Below are 19363 nucleotides of genomic sequence, written 5' to 3'. Positions count from 1 at the left end.
TTTGCATACCACCTTGAAAAAATGGTTTTCATGATATTCGCATGTACAAATTACGCGATTATGTCATAACACAACACTGAGATTTAAACTCGAAGCTAGACTGTGGTAGAGTGATTAATTTGTGACAAACACTTGGTAAATTAAAAAAAAAGAAGAAAAATAAACACTGTGTGACTAATTATAATATATTGAATTACTTCTAATTGTAAGTTTACGTTTTAATAAATTATATTATGTTTTAATGGATTTTTTATTAAAAAATAATTGTTAACATTACAATAAATTTGTTTTGTCGGTATAGTTCGACCGAATAAAAAGTAGGTGATAAAAAAACATATGAAGATTTATGAATAAAGAAATGAAGATGGACGGATAGCCAATTCCATGTCCCCCCATTTGTATGGTACAAGGCAAATAAGAAGAAGACAATATTTTTATTTGACCAAAATTATTGCTGAACACCTTTCATAAAACGGTTTAATTATAATGGAAAACGGTGAAAAACGTCAAAAGAAACGATAATGATTTGATAAAAAAATTTAATATTTACCGTTTATTACTCCTTATAACTGCGCTTATAAAAGTACACTAAATTGCAGTTTAAAATTGAGATCTGCAAAAATTTGCCTATAGTGAGCCCCTTAACAAATTAGATGTGTGCCGTCCTCTTGTGAGGGCATTTATTTTTATTTTGTTACAAAACAATAATTACATCAAATGTATTTTTTTTTACAAAAATGCTTATTGTAAAACTATTTAATGAACAAATATGATGTATTATCTGTAGTACACGCTTTACTTTGTTAGTCTAAAATAATTGTGAATATTAATTTTTTGTTTTACTATTTTTGTAATCACGATCAAATAATTCATTCAGCGGTCAACATACAAACTTTTCTGTAGCCTAATCAAATCTTCAACGTATACTTAAGGATAATTTTATCGTCGCAATAAAAGTAAACAAATTTAAATGGACTTACATATTTAAGGGGCTTCGTATAGGCAATTTCTTGTTACAATTTTGTAAATTTTGAAAAAACTTGGCAAATATAGGAAAAGTACAGTTTTTATACATTTATAACGACCACTTTGTTTGTTTCTCCTAACTTTTTATTCACTAATTACACTGTATAACAGACATTTTACTTATTTTTGGGAAGAATAAGAACTAAAATGGTACTTCTCATTTTTAGATTTTTTTTCGAATGTCTAGTTATTTTTGTAATCTCCAAAATTGAAAAATACAGTTTTGTGGTATTCTTAGCATATTCTGTGCACTTAAATAATTACCTAAAATGTATTTCAGACATTTTTTTGCAAAATTCCGAACTGGTGCAGAATTTATAATTTTATTGTATACACAAAGAACATCAAAAAATTATGTTTTTACTTTTGTTAATAGTCTACAACAGTAAAAGTCCTCATTTCTAAAATGACCAATTTGCCCTGTCGACATTATATCAAAACAGCTCTTGATACCAAATGAAAACTTGTCACTACTATGATTTAATGTTTTTTTTTTTTTTTAGATTGATTTATCAGACAAACGTAATCGATTATGTTATTCAAGAATATATTTTTTATTCACTCTAGACTGTCTTTATATGTCGGTTTAAGACTACACAATTTTATTTTTAAACGCGCTTCACTTAGGCATTGACTTTTGAACGATGACGAACTGTATAATGCTAGTAATTGCTGTAGTTTCCAATGAGTATACAATATGGTAATTCGTGTGAAACGAAAAAAACCTATTTAAAAAACGTGCTTATCGACGATGTGGCCTATCCCTAATCAATTTGTTTTTAGTACTGTGTTATCATATACATAAAATAATTGATACCGGTGTTCAATTTAAAATAACACAATAATGTTCTATTATACAAGTGTGTATTTACATTATTATCATTTTTTTTTTTAAGTTTTATTGTCCGGAAAGAGTGGGCTGTTCAATACGAAATGGGTGTGCTACAACATCCAACCATTAAGTGGCCTTTTACTGAACTCTACTATTATTATGTACAATACAATATCCTAACTGCATATTTATTCAAACCACATGATGGTAGTGACCGCCGCAGGATTGTGACAGCAGCCAAACTGTATCAATAAGCCGGTTATTTGTTGTTTTGGTAAATGTGTGTGTGTTTTGTTTTGGCGACAGTCATTGCAACGTTCCAATTTTCATTATTGCTCGATACCACTCGTCGGGTAGGTACCTAAGTCCTTTTATAATGTAAAAATAGTATTATCACATAAGTTTATGTCGTTTCCACTAAAATATTATTTTAGGCACAGCTTTAAGTCGATAAAAACCAATAATTCAGGGCCGGCTTGATACGGCTCTTTGTAATGGAAATTTCAAAATAACCTTTTTTTTATCAATTTTGTTTATCAGTGGTCGAGTTTTTGAAAATTTATTTTGATTTTTAAATATTTTTGACTAGTAAATATTTTAATAATAGTGAGCATTTTTTTTATTATTAAAAAATAAATGTTTGATGGAATTTGTATTTTTTTTTTACAATTTTTTAAGAAAATTTTAATTTAAATTTCTTGTGTAACAATTCGTGGATGCAGCGTATAAAAGGGGTTAATACTTAGGGGGTGAAGTTCCCCCTTACTTAACGAACTTGTAACTTTCGAAGGACTATTATGTTTTGTTTTAGAAATATCGCTATTAAGTAAATGTATACTTAAGTTAACACGAATTAAATCATGTATTTCGAAAATAGCTTTTGTCATAATGTATAATATTTAATAATGTTTATGTAAGTTTATACCATTATTAAATAACCGCAAAAAATACAATACAAGTCGTCATCATCATCAAAATAACGCAAAATCTTGTTTTATCATCTTGGTCATCGATCTTTGTAACCTGTAAAAATCTCTTATCTCATTCGCTTCGTACATATTAGTAGTGACTTTATGACCTTTTTTAAAACATCTACATAATTCTTTTTTAAGAATGACTAATTTAATTTTTGAAAAAGTTGGTACCAAATTATGCTTATACTACATGGCTTAAAACTCAAGATTGTACCAAATGTACTAGATATTCGTTTTTTAATCGAGTAAAAAATGTTAAGCCAATTGCAAATCCTCCAATGTTTCCCGACCTGTTGATTAGATTTCCAAAACATTTAGCAATCAAACAGTACTCATAATAATACTATTCGCATTCTTAATTACTATTCGCAGTAACGATTTCAGTGTTACTTAAATTATTTAAAAACTTACTTAATCAATACGAACTTAAGATAACGTTTTTGAATTGACTATTCGTTTTAACAAATGTAATTATCATGAATATACCTACTAAGCGTTTGCAAAATAAAATGTATAGGTTAGTGGTTACATAGATAACATATAAGTGCTAGGTAGATTAAATTACTAGCATACATAAAACGATGACTAAACGATTATGAGTAGAACTATTGAATCTATCATAAATATACAAAACCAATACATAAGCTAGTAGTCATTTTCTCTTACATTTGTATTGGGTTTTAATTTTGAATTATTGGAGACTTTCTGCCGATTAAAAAGACCATTATGAGGTTAAGGCGTTAAAAGATTTTAAGAAATACGTTTCTTTTTTTAACAAATGCAATCAGTTAGATGCTACTGATGAAATGTTAGGTTAACTATTGTCTTCTCTGGCCTCAACACTACAGAATTATTTAAAATTATCTCCAAATTGATTTAACTTTAAAGTAGTACATTTATGACCAGAAGTACGCACTTGATTTACATCACTATGATTGACGAATAATTTAAAATTACCTTTTTAAAGTTTGGAAACATTTAAATAACCTTCAACTATTTTATAAATTTATTGAAGAATATTAAACATTTTACTTGTTTTGTAGATTTATTTGTTTTGTTACCGAGTTTGCAAAAACATTTTACTCTCTTAACCACAACCGCAACCGCGGTAATGGTCACGATTCAGGCGGTCAAGGCGAATATCCATAGGTATTAGGTACTTGTTTTCGAATTAAAAAAAAAAATGTATTTAAGTCCATACTTGAATGTAGGTAATCGGTGTCTAGTTTGCAAGCACATAGTAGCAATAGTAGTGCAAGTACATATTATTAATGGTGTTATCTATTATGTAGTGCACCAGAAAAACGACATGAGCCTGGAGCTAGACACAGGATTATGCTAGAAAAACAAGAGACGTTTGTCATTTGCACTGCGGAGACGGTGGGCAAAAGAGTTAGGGGTGGTTCTTTTGTGAAACAACATTGACAACGTTTCTATCATTTTTATTTTACATCGTTAGAGTACGATACAATTTTTTTTTATAAACCGACGTTAACCGTATAAGTTATAACATAATGATAATATGATAAATAACATAAATCTGAACATAAACATATATATATATATTGGCTATGATGCGTGCGCGTCTGCTGAAGAAATACTAGTACTTCTGTGTTGTTAATCTTTGTTCGTTCCGAGCTACATGTTATAATATTAGTATTTGCTCTTATTATTATATAGTAGTGTCACCTTTTATCATTCGTTTATTATGTGGAATTAAACGTACCGTATGCTTTCTTATCTCAGGTCAGCCGAACACAAGCCGCCAATAACAATATACAAACATTATACCTATTATACGTTTGAGACTTTCAGAACTAACCGCGTTCGACCAATGTTCGCCCGTTTCGACAACCGTCGGTCGGTCTGTGGAAATAAAAAATCATCGTTATAATATATTTTATTAATAATAATAATATTATTTTAATTATGTAAAACTGATTTAAATAGTTTAAATAGTTTACCGCGTCCGTATTTATGTATATGTGTGTATGTGCGCGCGCGCGTCACAAACCGACCGTCGATTGTTAACGATTAATATTATATTATATAATATATTATTATTATAATAATAATTTAGTAAAAATATTTCTTGCTTTACATTTCTTATCAGCGACGGTGTTATTATTATTTTCGTACGGCGATAATAAATCTTCGATCCAATCGATCGACAACTTTTGTGCTCTCGACCACTTTTGTCGTCGTCGTCGTCGGTGCCTGTGCGACGTGTTACACGTGTGTGTGTGTGTATATATGTGCGATCGCCAGTGATTAAATTAAAAATCAGAAGCAAAAATTAAAATTAAAAAAAAATTTTTTGTGCGTTTTCGGTTTTAGCTTTTTTTTTTTTTTTTAATCTTTTTTTTGGTGCTTTTTATCAAATCGGGGTTTTGTTTTTTTGAGTTGGCGATGGTCACATGACACCGCGAATGGTCTGAACGATGATCGGCAGGTGGTTTGCCGGGTTCGTGGTGTTTGTTGGTTACTTGTGCCTGGGAGCGTTTGTTTTCTACCGGATCGAACGCAGGGAAGAAGAAAAACGACATGTCTTGGAGCGAATGGAACAGCTCGAACTCAAAGGTGAGTCAAAAACTAAAAATAAACTGTTTTCATCTTTTCTCGGCATGATCATAGACATTATGGCTGTTTACCAATGATTGGTCATGAACAAATCAAATAACCCGTATTCCCAAGTAGGTGGGTATTGCAAGCACATACCAATTTTTAGTAGTTGGGGGGTGGTAAAACATCAGACGAATAGTTCAATCTATGAAAGTTTTATCTCATTCATTATTAATCGGTATATTTTGTACTTTCGTCGTGTTTACCTACTTGGGTCCTGACGTATTGTATAGGAATATATTAAAAATGTAAAGGAATGCGGCTGTTATCACGACCAACAACGCGCGGTAGTGATAACAACAGGTTGCCGGTTACAGTCGACTAAACAAAACAAAAATCTAGTTTAGTCTACGTCAGTACGGCAATTAAGTGATTTTTTAGAAACTTTTAAAAATACTTGACACCTCTAACTTACTTAGTAGGTTTTAACTCGGTTAACTTGTTTAACTGGTGTGACTTGGTTAACTTGTCAACTCGATTAACATGCTGTGCTTATTTCTTACAAAAGGTTCTATAACTATTACTCTATAGAGTTTAGTAAATAGTTCAGGGTCGGTCTATACCGGGTGCTAACTACTTACTGTGTGCTACCTATTGATACATTGATAGCATATCATTAAATGTTAAACAGTACAGCTCCATTTGGGTGGCCCAGACCCAAAGAGAAATTTTATTACGTTATGTTGGCAACAATAAAGGAAGGGTAAGAGTTAAAAATAGGTTCTATCAAATTATTAATTAATGTATATTTCTATTTCCTGAATATTTACAAACATTTTTTTTTTTTGGATTTTGTTTGTACAATATATCTCAACGATTTACAAAATTCTAAAACTTTACTTCCATTATAGGACAGTTTTAAAATAAGGCCTATTTTGTTTACATTAAATTACGCTTTTAACAAAAAAAATTCTATTCGTTTTTGAAATTTACGATTTTCAAGCTTGTACACTAAAGTTACTTTAAAAAATCTACAGTTTAGTAGTATTTTTTAAAGATTTTTTCGTGTTTACCACCTATACATTTTATTTTTGCAAATATGTTTTTTTTACATCTCATAGATATTCTATAATATACGATCTACCTCTAGCCTTAATTTCTGCTTTTAAGTCATAAAATACTAAATAGCGCCTATAAAATTAAAAAAACAAACACCCTTCTGTAAAAATTTACAAATGAGAACCCCCGTTTGTCTATCAACTTGAGTTGTAATTATTTTTTTAAGGCATCCAAATTTGTATCGTTAAAGTCCTTATACCAATTTAACTAACCACTACTTTAAAAAAATATAAAATACATAACATACATATACAATTACATAACATGAGGTGCTATCATCAATGGTATCTTCGAATGAATATTTTATGATTTTTATTTTATGTAATCTACAGATTAAAATTATTTTAATTAAAAAATGGAGGGAAAGAGTCATCTGAGTTAATCAAAATGTATTAAACAAATATTTAGCTTTAAATCGAATCGTACAAAATATAAAAAGCTAATTTTACTTGCATTTTTAAAAATATTTTTTGAAAAGAAGTATTTTAAGATTTTAAGTTGGGATTAATGATTATAGAATTTTTATATGAACGTTTTTTTTTGTTGTTTTAACATGATGTGAATTGAATTGTTCGTAAATAATGTTATTAGCTGACATTTTATTCTTATGCGTATAATAGTTATGTAAACAAAGGTTAATATTTTTAGATTGAATAAGAAACGATATTGAACTTTTAACAATTTAAAATTATTACATATTTCGGTAAACACAATCGACGACTGACACAAATGTACTTTCCTAAAAATAATTTTGAAATTTGTTTATTTAATAAGCTATCAAAAAAAAATATATATATTTATGGTTTAAATTAAATTCCTTAATTAGATCAAATATCACTGTGATTTTTGCATTATTATTTTCCAGTTTAAGCCAAAATAGATATTCGATAGAACGAATGTTAAATTACAATTATGAGCTAGCAAACCACGTTATGATAATATTATTTTGTTTTCATAGTATTTGTAAACCTCAGTAAAACTATTACCGCAGTGTTTGCTCAGCACTAATATTATATTTTCGATGTATTCATTCAGTAATCACTTTGTACAATAAACATGTTTGTTGTTATGTTTTTTTATCATTTTATTGTTTATCCGATATCGATTATGCTAAAATGAAAAAAATTGTATTTTATATTGTGTTAAAACTTTGCCGGGTAAGTACTATCGCGACTACGATTTCTTATTTTGCATTAAACCTCTGCCATTTGTTGTATTCAATGGCTGTTATATAAGTATGTAAAAAAAAACAATGACACAAATCTATTTAAAACCCGTTTTTAAGCTCGACACTAGAAACCCGTTTTCAGATAGTGTATTATTCTTAAACGTTTTTTATGCATGATATAATGCTATTTAATATTGTGGTTGCATATATTTTTTTATTTTTTTTATTATAGAGTAGTTCTACACGTGAGCATCGTTGGAATTTCGTTTTCGATAACATTGTTGACGCATTAGTTTGCCGACTGTGGTGCTCGTTAAAGTGGTATTTTGTACTTGTATTATCCAATTAATTATACATATTATAGATAATATAAAGGTTGGAGAGGTAGTATATGTACCACCGTCTGTTGATTGTAGTGTCTGATTACATGATCGAATTTTCATAACTTAGTCTTCTTATGATTGATCCATGAAAGTTTTAACACAATAATTTTTTTTAGACCTTCAAATTTTCTTGAATTTTTATCGTGAAAGTCAAATTTTTAGTGGTTCAATTTATTTTAGGTCAATAATGTCGGGCAAATTTAAAGTTTTATATTTGTCCATTAAGTATCTAACGCTTAAAGTACTATTTTCGGTATCAACTTGTTGAAACTTTAATTTCTAATGTAGTGGGAAAACAATTTTTTTAACAAGACCATCCAAGCTCTTCACCATCTTAATTCACAGACGATAGGTCAGTCATCCAACATAATAAGTTAGGTTAGCTCCTTCGGAGTACTGCAATTGAATTTTCGATCATAATAATGTACTTTATCGTAAGTAGTGTAATGTGAAGGTTGATCATATTTTCTTGCAAGATAAACGCGCGTTTACCCATTGTGTGAGATGTCTAAACGCGGTATTAATGTCTAAGAGTAATGTACTTTTGACAAATAATATGTGCGTCCATATCATTCTAATTTTAACACACCTTAAATAATATCCTTGGTATTTTTTAACGGTGAATTATCTCGAGTTAATACCCCAAGTGTTATGTATTATGCACGTGCTCTACTGTCTGTGTGATAAGTGCGCTGTGCGCAAACTAACCATGGAACTCAAATTATAATCGTGTATCGAATCTTTATATTCTTTGCGGCTGACCGGTGTACAGCTCCTAGTTTTTGTTGTTATGTTTTTTCTTTTTGTGTTGGCATTAATTTTTTAGTAGGCGTGAGAAAGTGAAAATTAAATAAGCATTGCGTTTTGCAAATTTCACAACTCTTCGAACGTTGTGCGTTTTCTATCAAATCAATTATAAGTCTCAAGGTGAACGCATTTATTTGTTACATGGAAACTACACCGGACGACGCCGGAATATCCGATATTTTTTTTTAGTACTTTTTTATTTGTCGAAGAATCGAAAACAACACAGGCCATTCTGCTAAATTATGCGAGTTAACGAAACCAATTATAATGGCCAATTATATTTTAACACTGGATTCACTAACGTGTTATGTCTGACTGATTACACGATATCTACACCTTGCACTATAGGTGTTCATTATGTTTATGTAATCAATAATCATTTAGATCTACTTAAACGATCACGTGGGCTTAGATAATTTTGAAAAAAACCAACGGTAACAGCACATTTTTGTACAAACTAACCTAACACAATGATTGACCTGAACATAAAAAACAAGACAAACCAAAAGTGTTTATCTTTGAGTTACAATTTCATTTGATCTGACTAAACCAATGTTTGGAAGAAACACATTTGGTCCTTTGATTTCGTACATTTTTGCGGAATGAAACTCAATTTTTTGTAAAGAAACATTACTAAAATCTAGTTCAATTTTTGGTGGAACATTAACGATTTTTTCGTTCATTTGGTACGTTACAACATATTAATTTCATTTTTTTGTTATTGTTAGTTAGCCGTTAGTAAAAAAAAAAACTAGCTTGTTGCCTTTGTCTTTCTTAGACCGAATCATGTCTTCTTTGTGTCAAAAAAAAATTAATTTGTTTAAAATTAAAAAATATGAAACTTGTGTCTTAGTAGGAATGAAGAAGGGAACTAGTAAATTTCTTCAAACCTGTAACAAGAACTGAACATAGTTTCTATTTAATAACAGAACTAATTATTTTTTTTTTTTTAAATTAACTTAACCTTACTATTAACTACTTCAAAAAAATTGAACCTGAATGAAAAATTTGAACGTGTCCAATCGAAAATGTCATGATGAACAAAACATTATTGCATTTGTTTCAGACCTCCTTGCAAGACACTATAGCCAAGTCGACGCTCACATACAGAAACAGTTCATAAAACAGTTGAACGCGTTTTGCAACAGAACCGTCTTGGAAGAAGTCCCGGATGAAGTACATCAATACCAATGGACGTATTACAACGCTTTCTTCTTCGCTCTCACCACGCTGAGTACAATCGGTGAGTAAACGGTAATAATACACTAACATAATATCCACATGATCGACAATTTCGGCTGAAATTTCAAAATAAACATGATAATCTAAAAATCGTCTTTAAACTACCAAAACTAATATAATTTCAACGGTTTAAATAGGTGTTTTTATGTTTACGTTTAAACAGCTCGGGACGGACTTTCTTTCAAAATACGATCAATAACCCATTCGATAATAAATTGATCATTTTTGTGTTTTTTTTTTTTGCATTAAAGGTTACGGAAATCTTCATCCGACATCATGTACCGGACGCATACTCGTGTTGGTATACTCGCTGATAGGAATACCTCTCAACGGTATTGTTTTGACTCAACTGGGAAGCTTTTTCGAATCCAGAGTAAGTGTCCTTGTCGGTACACCGATATCGTGTTAAACGAGCCCAGAACCATCTGAAATGCTCGTAAAGTTACAAATAAAATAAAAATCTTGCATAAAAAAAAAATGCCCAGTTATCATATAGCTTGACTCGAAAATTTCATACATAAGTTTAAACCTTCTCAGTTTTGCATCGGAGATAAATCAAATAATTAGCCTAATTATCATATCTATTTCATAAGCCTACCATAGACTATGATAAACTTATTTAGGCCTTCAGAGGGGGAGTACAGTTTGTATTCTAATACCTTAGTCTTAGTTATCGCGTTCAACTTTAATCTATATGGTAATGGTAATTCACTATAATTGATTATAAACAAATTACCTAGTAAAAAATGTACTCCAATCGCGTATTATAATTAGTTCGCTGTTAAAAAACTATAATCAAAAATGAATATTGATAATAAGTGCGATTCAATTTTGGATACATTCATAGCTTTAATCTAAAGCACGGTGGTTATGCACATTTCAAAGTGTTCAGAAATCTTTAAGTGCTGTTATTTAATAAATTAATATCGATTAGATCACTTAATACTATTCTATATTAAAACATTTAATTATTTTTAGATTTTATATGCAACATATTTTATGACTAGCTAAATCTTTTTACTATTATTTTTTGAAAACAATAATTCTTGTTAAAAAAGCGAAAATAAGTTGTTTTTAAAAATAATTTTTCTCTCTGTTAAGGCAGCAACAAAATCAATTTAAAACAAACAATTTAAATAACGAAATTGTACATAAATCTTGGTTAAACAAAATATAGGCTCTCATAGGGCTTGTTAAAAAAAAAACCAAACAAATTATGTTTACTTGTGTTGAGTTAGGGTTAGTTTTAACATTATTATTATTTTTAAAAAAGTCAAAACTTATGAAGTTATGCTGTTAAACAGTCGAGTCATGTTTCAAATGTGTGTTTTGAAAACCTAGATCTACTCCCAACAATAATACCCGAAATTTTCTACTAGCCGGAAGTTATTATATTAACAATTTGTTTTTATGTCTCTTTAAGATCCTTCGAGCTCACTACAGTTACAAAACCCAGAGAATGATGGGCCCTCAGCTGAGTCTAATCGTCGACATAATTACTTACCTGATACCAGGTATAATCGTGTTCATTTTGGTTCCTTCGGCCGTCATAGCCTATTTCGAAAAGTGGACGTTCGACGAGAGCGTTTACTTTGCCTTCGTCACTTTGACCACAATTGGATACGGAGACTTCGTTGCTGGTAATTGGAAAATATTATAAACATTAGAGCAGTGTAAAGGGTTTGACTCAAGATTCAATTTAAACAGCTGTCGATTATTATTGGTCTTGTGACAACATCATTCGGCTTGCTTTTACAGGACAGACCGTCAACACCAACATATGGTACAACGCGTACAAAGTGTTCCTGGTGTTCTGGATCATGTTCGGTCTGGGATATCTGTTCATGATACTCAGTTTCATATCCAGAGCGATGAGGTCCAAAACGCTGGAGCACCTGTTCCTGGAACGTCTCAAACACACCCACTCCAGAATTTGGAACCAATTCACCAAAGACGTGGTCTACATCAGACGAGTACTCAACGAGTCTTATTTGTTAAAATTTAAGGTAAGCTTATTATAATATGTAATAAATTTAAAATACTTGTAAATTAGTTATTAGACCAACAAAAGGAGACAATGTTGAGCGTCATCCGAATAAAATTGTATTTAAATAAGTTAGCTATGAAGAGTTTACCGTATATTCATTATAGTTTATACAATTTTCTATTTTTGAGAGAGAAAAATAGAAAATTATTGAAATTATTTGATAACAATATAATTTCTAAAGTAAGAATAGTTAATTTTGAATTCGCTGTAAATTCATTAATTGTGAATATTACCTATTCAAATTTGTTGGTGAAATTAGACGGGGGCTGGGGAATTTAAGACCCTTTTAAAAAGTCGAGTGCCCCCTCAAGCGCAACTGATTATGTTGTAGACTCTATTCGTTTAGTTCCCAAGTACGACGACATTTGGTTATTTACTTGAATTATATGAATATCATTCTGATTCACAATATAATGTGATATGGTAAAACAAATCTATGTTCGCGTTACGCAATAACATTTATTGGATAATAACAATAAAATAATAAAACATTATATCATATTTTTATTACTATTGGCAACGGTTAGATAGTAATAGTTTCAAATGACTGTTAAAGTCTAAAAGCTTTAATAATAATAATTAATAAAAATGCCACATTCAACGTGATAAAACACCAATAAAATCGCAGATAATATTATTATATTACCTGATGTATGTAGATTGTGTTTGCCTGATGAAATATTACATCCATTTTAGTCTTTTTTTTTAATTAGGATCGTTCGTTATTGTAAAATCGAAAAAAAATATGTTTTTTATAATTATTCTATTAATTATACAAAACAAAGAGTCTTTTATAACTTTTGATTGTTTACAAACTAAATAAGGCTTCGGATAACCAGGCTTTTCTTTTGGGGGTTTTACATAGACAATATTCTTAGTAAAATCTTGTACAATTTATACACACAATTGTGGGGCCAATAAATGTCTAGAGGCATTGTCTAACGAGACACACACTTTGAAATTGTATACATTTGTACAAATAATAATAATAATAATAAAATGCTAATATGTATTTTGAAACAATAAATTTCTCATTTAGATGACTGCGATAACTTTAATTAGTGTAAAAAATGATAATCGGGATTCATTCTACTACTAGTACTCTTTGTATAATTTGTAATCTGTAACGAAGCACAATTTTCCTATAAAAAACGGTTACAACATAATAATATATTACACAGCATATTATGCACACAACGTGCACATTGTTTATTTTATCTAAACGAAAATGTAATACGTTATGTTTACTGAAATACTAAACTGTTGGCCCCAATCGACAATCTCAAGGGCAAATTAATGTAAAATAACTAATTCATCAAATTAGGAACAAATAATAGGAAATTTACTTTTTCAAATTGTCGGTATAAATATTTCACAAATTCAAGAAGGAAAAACTTTTTTTAGTTTAATTCGTTTAAATCGTGTTATTATAATATTAGATATGCTTGTTGAATATCACAGCATTGCCTGATTGGTGGGCGTACATCTCAATAATACTAACTGTTTTAAATATTTTTTTTTTACACGCTTAACATGGAACTCACAGTGTGCTCCGTAAGTAACAATTATTACAGAAATATTTTCAAAACGTACTATTATTGTTTACTCATGTTGACTTATGAACTTACGTTGACGTCATAGCACAATATATTATTAGGTAGATACCGTGCCACGTCTCGACGTTTAATTTGTTTTTAATCGACGTCGTAAACGGATTTGATGGCTTTTAATAATATTTGTTCAAGAGTCGGCCATTTATTTTGTAAATCCTAATAACGTCGGTTGGTAAAGTTTGGTTTCCACTCCTTTTACCGCGTAATTCATCGCCTAACTTACACGACGATGTCACCACTAACTGCGGTAAATTTCCTTTACTAAAAATATACTCACCACACTTAACCTTATCTATCAGCTATTTGGAAAGGGCCAGTGGTCCATATTTTAATCAACACGTCCTGACCCTTCCCCTCTTCACATTCAATAACGTTCAGCCAAGCTATTGATTTTCTGTAGCACGGATCTCGAGTATTTTCCTGTAAACCTCGCCTTCCATTCATTGAAGCAATCTGAGAAGAGCTTGTGTGTGCTCAAGGCCCCTAATTTTAAAATTAGCACCCCCAAAATTACCTTTGCGTTGTTTACAACACTAGACTAGATTTGGTTTTCCAATCCCTGACTTGTCGCTGAGCGTGACGTCATTGAAGGGTCGAGATCCAAATCAGATTGTAGTGGCCTAACATGTTCTGATTGACTGTTCTTTTGTAGCCTGTATACAAGAAGGAAGTGACGATGAACGGGCAGCCGTTAAGGAGGAGCAGGAGTGCACCCAACCTGACGGAATGGCCCGTGCTGAGAAAGTTGACGGTGCCGGTGGCCAATCGGACTTCGGACGAAGAAGACGAGGAGACCGTCCGGAAGCGGTTCGAGAAGCACAGGATGAAGCGTCGGCGGGCTTTGTCGCAGAACAAGATGCGATCGCTGATCAGACGGGTAAAGGCCACATCCGAAATCGATCTTGCCCACATTGACAAGGAAGCCACGTTCGGCGCCGACATAGCCTCCTACGAGCTCCTGTCCAGAGTGGTTGACGCCCTCGAAACGGCCGTGCCCAACAAAGCCGACGTACAAGACCACCACACGGTAAGTCACATGCGGATCTTTCGTCCAAATACCAAGGGTAGGGTGCGTCTTAGAATTTGATTGAAAGATCCACGATTGAATCATGATGGTTCGTGCATTAAGAACTGCGGCCAGGATTGTTTTTGTCGTGGGTTGAACGGGGGGAGGCCAGGAAGAGAGGGAAAGGACCGAGGTAGATGGACACCCTCGTCTGGATTTTTTTTTTAATTTTTGCATTTTGTAACGTTTTTTTAGGCGAAGAAAAAATCCATGTCAATTTCGGAAGGCATTCAAGGTTTTTCGTCCGATGAAATATTGGCTACAGAAAAGAACGAGTGGACAGTTGGCGGCGAAATGCTAAACAGGGAGAACACGTTTACGGGCAAGAATTCACGACATTCATACTTTGAGTACGACACGTGGGCCGGAGCCGACAACCGAAGTTACAAAAAGTAAGTGTGAACCTAACCAACTTATGTTCGCCAAGTCATATTGGAAATTCCATTAAAGCTGATCCTCTGTCTCTCATCTACTCTCTAATTTTGGAGTTGACGGTCAATCACAATTTTGGAAGTAGGTCCACTACTTGGCTTTTCTCTTGGCAATCATTATTTACAACTTGTCTGACCCTTTCTGGGACTGGACGGCTAAACCTTTAGCAGAGTCATGTTTACCACATCTGGATCGTGTCGATCCTAGGTTGACCTAGCCCGCGACTGTATTCTGTTTTGCACACAATAAAACTGCATTATTTTAACTGAACCGGATTGACGTGGATTATTATTATACATTCTGCAATCGCCGGACCGTGACGACTGTAATCGAAATCAGTTAGGCGCCACTCCTAAATTTACCACGGACACTAGTGTACTAATTAACACTTGAACGACGAAATTGCACGTTTGTTGCCTTGATACAAGCAAGGTAATACGTTGCCGTAGACTAACTGCTAATTTATTATTAATACTGTTCTTTTGTTAACTGCGAATGCAGTGGCCGGTCCTCCTGTAGAGGGTGGCGGGGATCGTTGAAATCCGTCATTGTTTTTTTCCCACAAATGATTTTAGCTTTTCACTTAAAAGGTTTCTTATTGATAATGCGGTTTTGAAAACGATGATATCGACCTCCTTACGAAAAAGAGACCTTCAAGGAACTCATATTTTCAATATTTATCTTATTTTAAAATAAAACAATAACAGTGATGAAAAACTTTTTTAATTTTTCATTTTACTGCATTAGCAACTAGCATTAGTTTTAGTATGTTAAAAAACTAATGATGTCTATTTCATTTTTCGTTACAAGATAAAAAAAACTAAAAATTACGTGACATATAATAGGGTTTTTATTAAATTAACTAAAAACTAAAAAAATATAGATTTTATAAAATTAATGAAAATTAAGCCTTTTAACATATAAAAAATAAACTATGGCTAATGGTGTATATTATGGTTTACTAAAATTATATGGAAGTAGTAAGTAGTACACAATATCATAATGTTTGGAAATGTTTTGTGTGCGTTTCCAAAATTGATAACAAAATAGGACAGCTTAAAAAATATATATTTTTTTACACCCATGTAATATAACAGACGTCTATAAGACACATAATAATTGTTATTGTGTTTATAGATTCAACTGTTATCCAATGAGTGGCGTACCCAAAGCCAGTGGCGGCATCGGCAGTGGCGGCGGCGGAGGCGGCACCCAAAAGCCCCGTATACCTCGGTTGAGACGCATGTCGGCGGCGGCGTTCAACTTTTTGTCGCACAACATCGCGCCCAGGTGGCTGACGGACAGGCTGAGCGACAACCGGGCCAGCGAACGGTATGGCAACCATCAAGCGGCCACCGCCAAGAAGGACAAACGCGAGTTGACCGACCCCAAACACCGCCTGTCGCTCAACGATGACAACAATTGCTATTATGGGTCGACGTTCAACGGCGGCGTGGACTACAGGCCCTTCGTGCCGCCAATCAACGACTCGGCCACCGTGTCTGCATCAGCCGCGCCGGTACCGCCGCGGTATCGCCGGCAGTCTAGTCCCGACCCCGTGCTCACGCAATGCGCCAACACGATAGCGGTGGCCGACTTCCTGTACACCTTGCAGCGTTCGCTGGACAAGTCGTCCACGCTGTTCCCCAACCTGAAGCCGGCCATGCACGAGCGGCGGTCTCCGTTGTTTACGCTGTTCCAAGACAGAAGGACATCGTCGTCCGGCGATTCCTGGCAGTATTCCTCGTTGGCGTCAACGGCGTCGTCCAACCAGTGGACGGATATTACGGTCGCAGCGCCGTCCAACACCGAATCATTAGACGTAGGCATCAATATTTACTTGTTACCTACACTTAGGCCGGGTTGTAAAAAACGTTTGCTTAAAGTTCAAAGGGGAACATATCTCAGGGGCGGTGCTAGGACTGGGTATGTTGAGCAAGTAACCCACTCAAATTTGATATTGCCCCCTCTAATAATTTGAAAATGTCCTATTATAAGCTTAAGCTAATTGGGGAAAATGTTTGCCAAGATCTATGGCTAATTAGATATCCTCTGTGAAATAATTAGTAAAGCTAAAAAAGATTCAAATGAAAACTTTGTTTATCAAGTTAAAAATAGTCTTTTAAAGGTTAGTCTTAGAGAGTAACTTTTAACAGTCAAACCGCGCAGTATGTATACCCTATTTACCTACTAAAAGTGGAATGATGCAATAAAAGTCTGACTGGTCGATAACCAGCTTAGAATATTTATTTTTTGAGTTAGATTATTGATTTGATAGGTAATGGATTGTTAAGTAAACACCAAACATAACTATTATCTTTCAATTTTTCTACAAGCTCCATTAAACGTTTATGCAACCCGGCATTAAGATTATCAATTATAATTATTTGTTTTTTAACCCAACCATAACTGACCTAAACCGTAGCTAAAAGAAATAAAGGATATGACGTTTCACATGGTTTATTACCTGAGAATTCAGTGGTAGAATTTCTGCGGTTCGGTTAGGATGTTGTAGGCATAGATCTGTGTATAAATACTTAGAAATACCACTTGCGGTAAAAGCTTGTTCGAGAAGGTTGGGTTGGAAAATTATTAGTGTCTTACAATACCGCGTTAAGTATTCGTTGCTATAGAATTATTTCCCAGTAATAATTATTGACGTACGCGGATAGGCTGCGGTTTTTCAGACGAAATACCGGCTAATTACTTTTTAATCAAAACCGTTTACACGCGTAGGTTAACGTCTAATCCGTCTTGACGATAGTTATTGATAATAAAACACAACAATATGACGAAATCCAATAGGCGAACTGCGTGTGCCCGATGCAACTGTTCCGAAGTCCGCACGATCCATCTGGCGCATTTGTACACTTCCAAAAAACCATTGATAACAGTTTGTAACGTTCATTAGCTCAGCGGTTATAATCCATGCGAACGGTTTGGTGTTATCCGTTCAAATTGCAGTAAAAAAATAAATAAATAAAGAGGCGCCGATAAATTGTAGTATTCTATAGTGCCAGCGAGATCCTCTATAGTTACTCATGCTTCTCAACCATTTGCGTCGAACCTAATACAGTCAAGAAGGCTCTAGCAGGTTTAAAACCCAGCGTAGAAATTCAAATTAAGATTAGGTTAGGTAAGTTATGAGTAGGAGGTACTACGTGTATAAGAAAAAAAAAAGTTATGTTGGGTTCTTTTTTAGTACATTAGTGCAAACTTCCTTAATGTTTTTAGCCTGTTTTTGAAATGATGATATCAGTCTGGTTAGGTTCGGATTTGTTAGGTTAGGTAAAATAATATATTTTAATGCGAAATTTGGGTGTTTTTTTATTTTGTTCCAATCAGGTGCAGACGCCGGAGACGAAAAAGGCGGACGCGGTCGATTTGCAAGAACTGGCCAAACCCAAGAAGAAACGAATCAGACGGTTTTCGATCAGGCCCACGATGACGTCGACAGAACCACCGGTCGATCCGAATCCGATCAGGAACAAAGACGTCCGTTTGAATATCGAAGACTGAGCAAGACGACGAGGCGACAACAAAAAAATTCGTTTTGTTGTGTATAATTTATTTTTTCATTTTTATGTACTACCCTTCGATATATCCGAAAATACTGTCTGAACTTACTGGATTTTCCGTCGGGTAAAGCTATCGACGGTGCCATTTAGAGAGAGAAAAAAATGTATACGAAACGCTTATTACCAATACTTCTCGTACGTCTGCAATATTATTTTAGCCTTCTTGAATAATTTACTTTTTACAGCCGTTATCGCGACAATATTTATAATATTATTATGTATTGCAAATACGGATAGACACGTCTCTGCGTGTGTACGTGTGTGTGTTTCAGTTGACTGTACTATGTACATATTATGTATGTCTAAGTTTTTAAGCAACGCACGTTACGGAGAACCGGAATAAAAAAAATAATAAATACAATGAAAATCATCATGTTTTATTGCAATATTGTGTTGTGTTCGATTTTTTGCTCGGATAGCCGCTGTACCAGAAAAGAAAAACGGCCAACAGCAAGTCTAAAGTGGTTACCAGTTACCATTCATCGTTTTAACCAATTTACAAAGCAATGACAAC

The 19363-nt window shown here is 33.1% G+C and overlaps 1 protein-coding gene across 1 annotated transcript; it reads left to right on the top strand.

The window, feature by feature from the left end:
* Positions 1-2046: 2046 nt before the first annotated feature.
* Positions 2047-19235, top strand: LOC126834385 (open rectifier potassium channel protein 1). Its single transcript, XM_050566262.1, has 10 exons — positions 2047-2211; positions 4579-5412; positions 9938-10114; positions 10365-10486; positions 11537-11753; positions 11872-12119; positions 14426-14800; positions 15035-15231; positions 16409-17093; positions 18617-19235. Exons 2-10 carry the CDS (start codon positions 5274-5276, stop codon positions 18788-18790), a joined length of 2334 nt encoding a protein of 777 aa, XP_050422219.1. The 5' UTR covers positions 2047-2211; positions 4579-5273; the 3' UTR covers positions 18791-19235.
* The last annotated feature ends 128 nt before the right edge of the window (positions 19236-19363 follow it).

Source organism: Adelges cooleyi, unplaced genomic scaffold, assembly GCF_023614345.1.
Source record: "Adelges cooleyi isolate 19-005CV unplaced genomic scaffold, UGA_ACOO_1.1 ACOO_flye_CR_arks_rails_tigmint_CR_PRNA_21, whole genome shotgun sequence".
In the NCBI taxonomy this organism is placed as follows: domain Eukaryota; kingdom Metazoa; phylum Arthropoda; class Insecta; order Hemiptera; family Adelgidae; genus Adelges; species Adelges cooleyi.
This window is presented reverse-complemented; position numbering and strand designations above follow the sequence as displayed.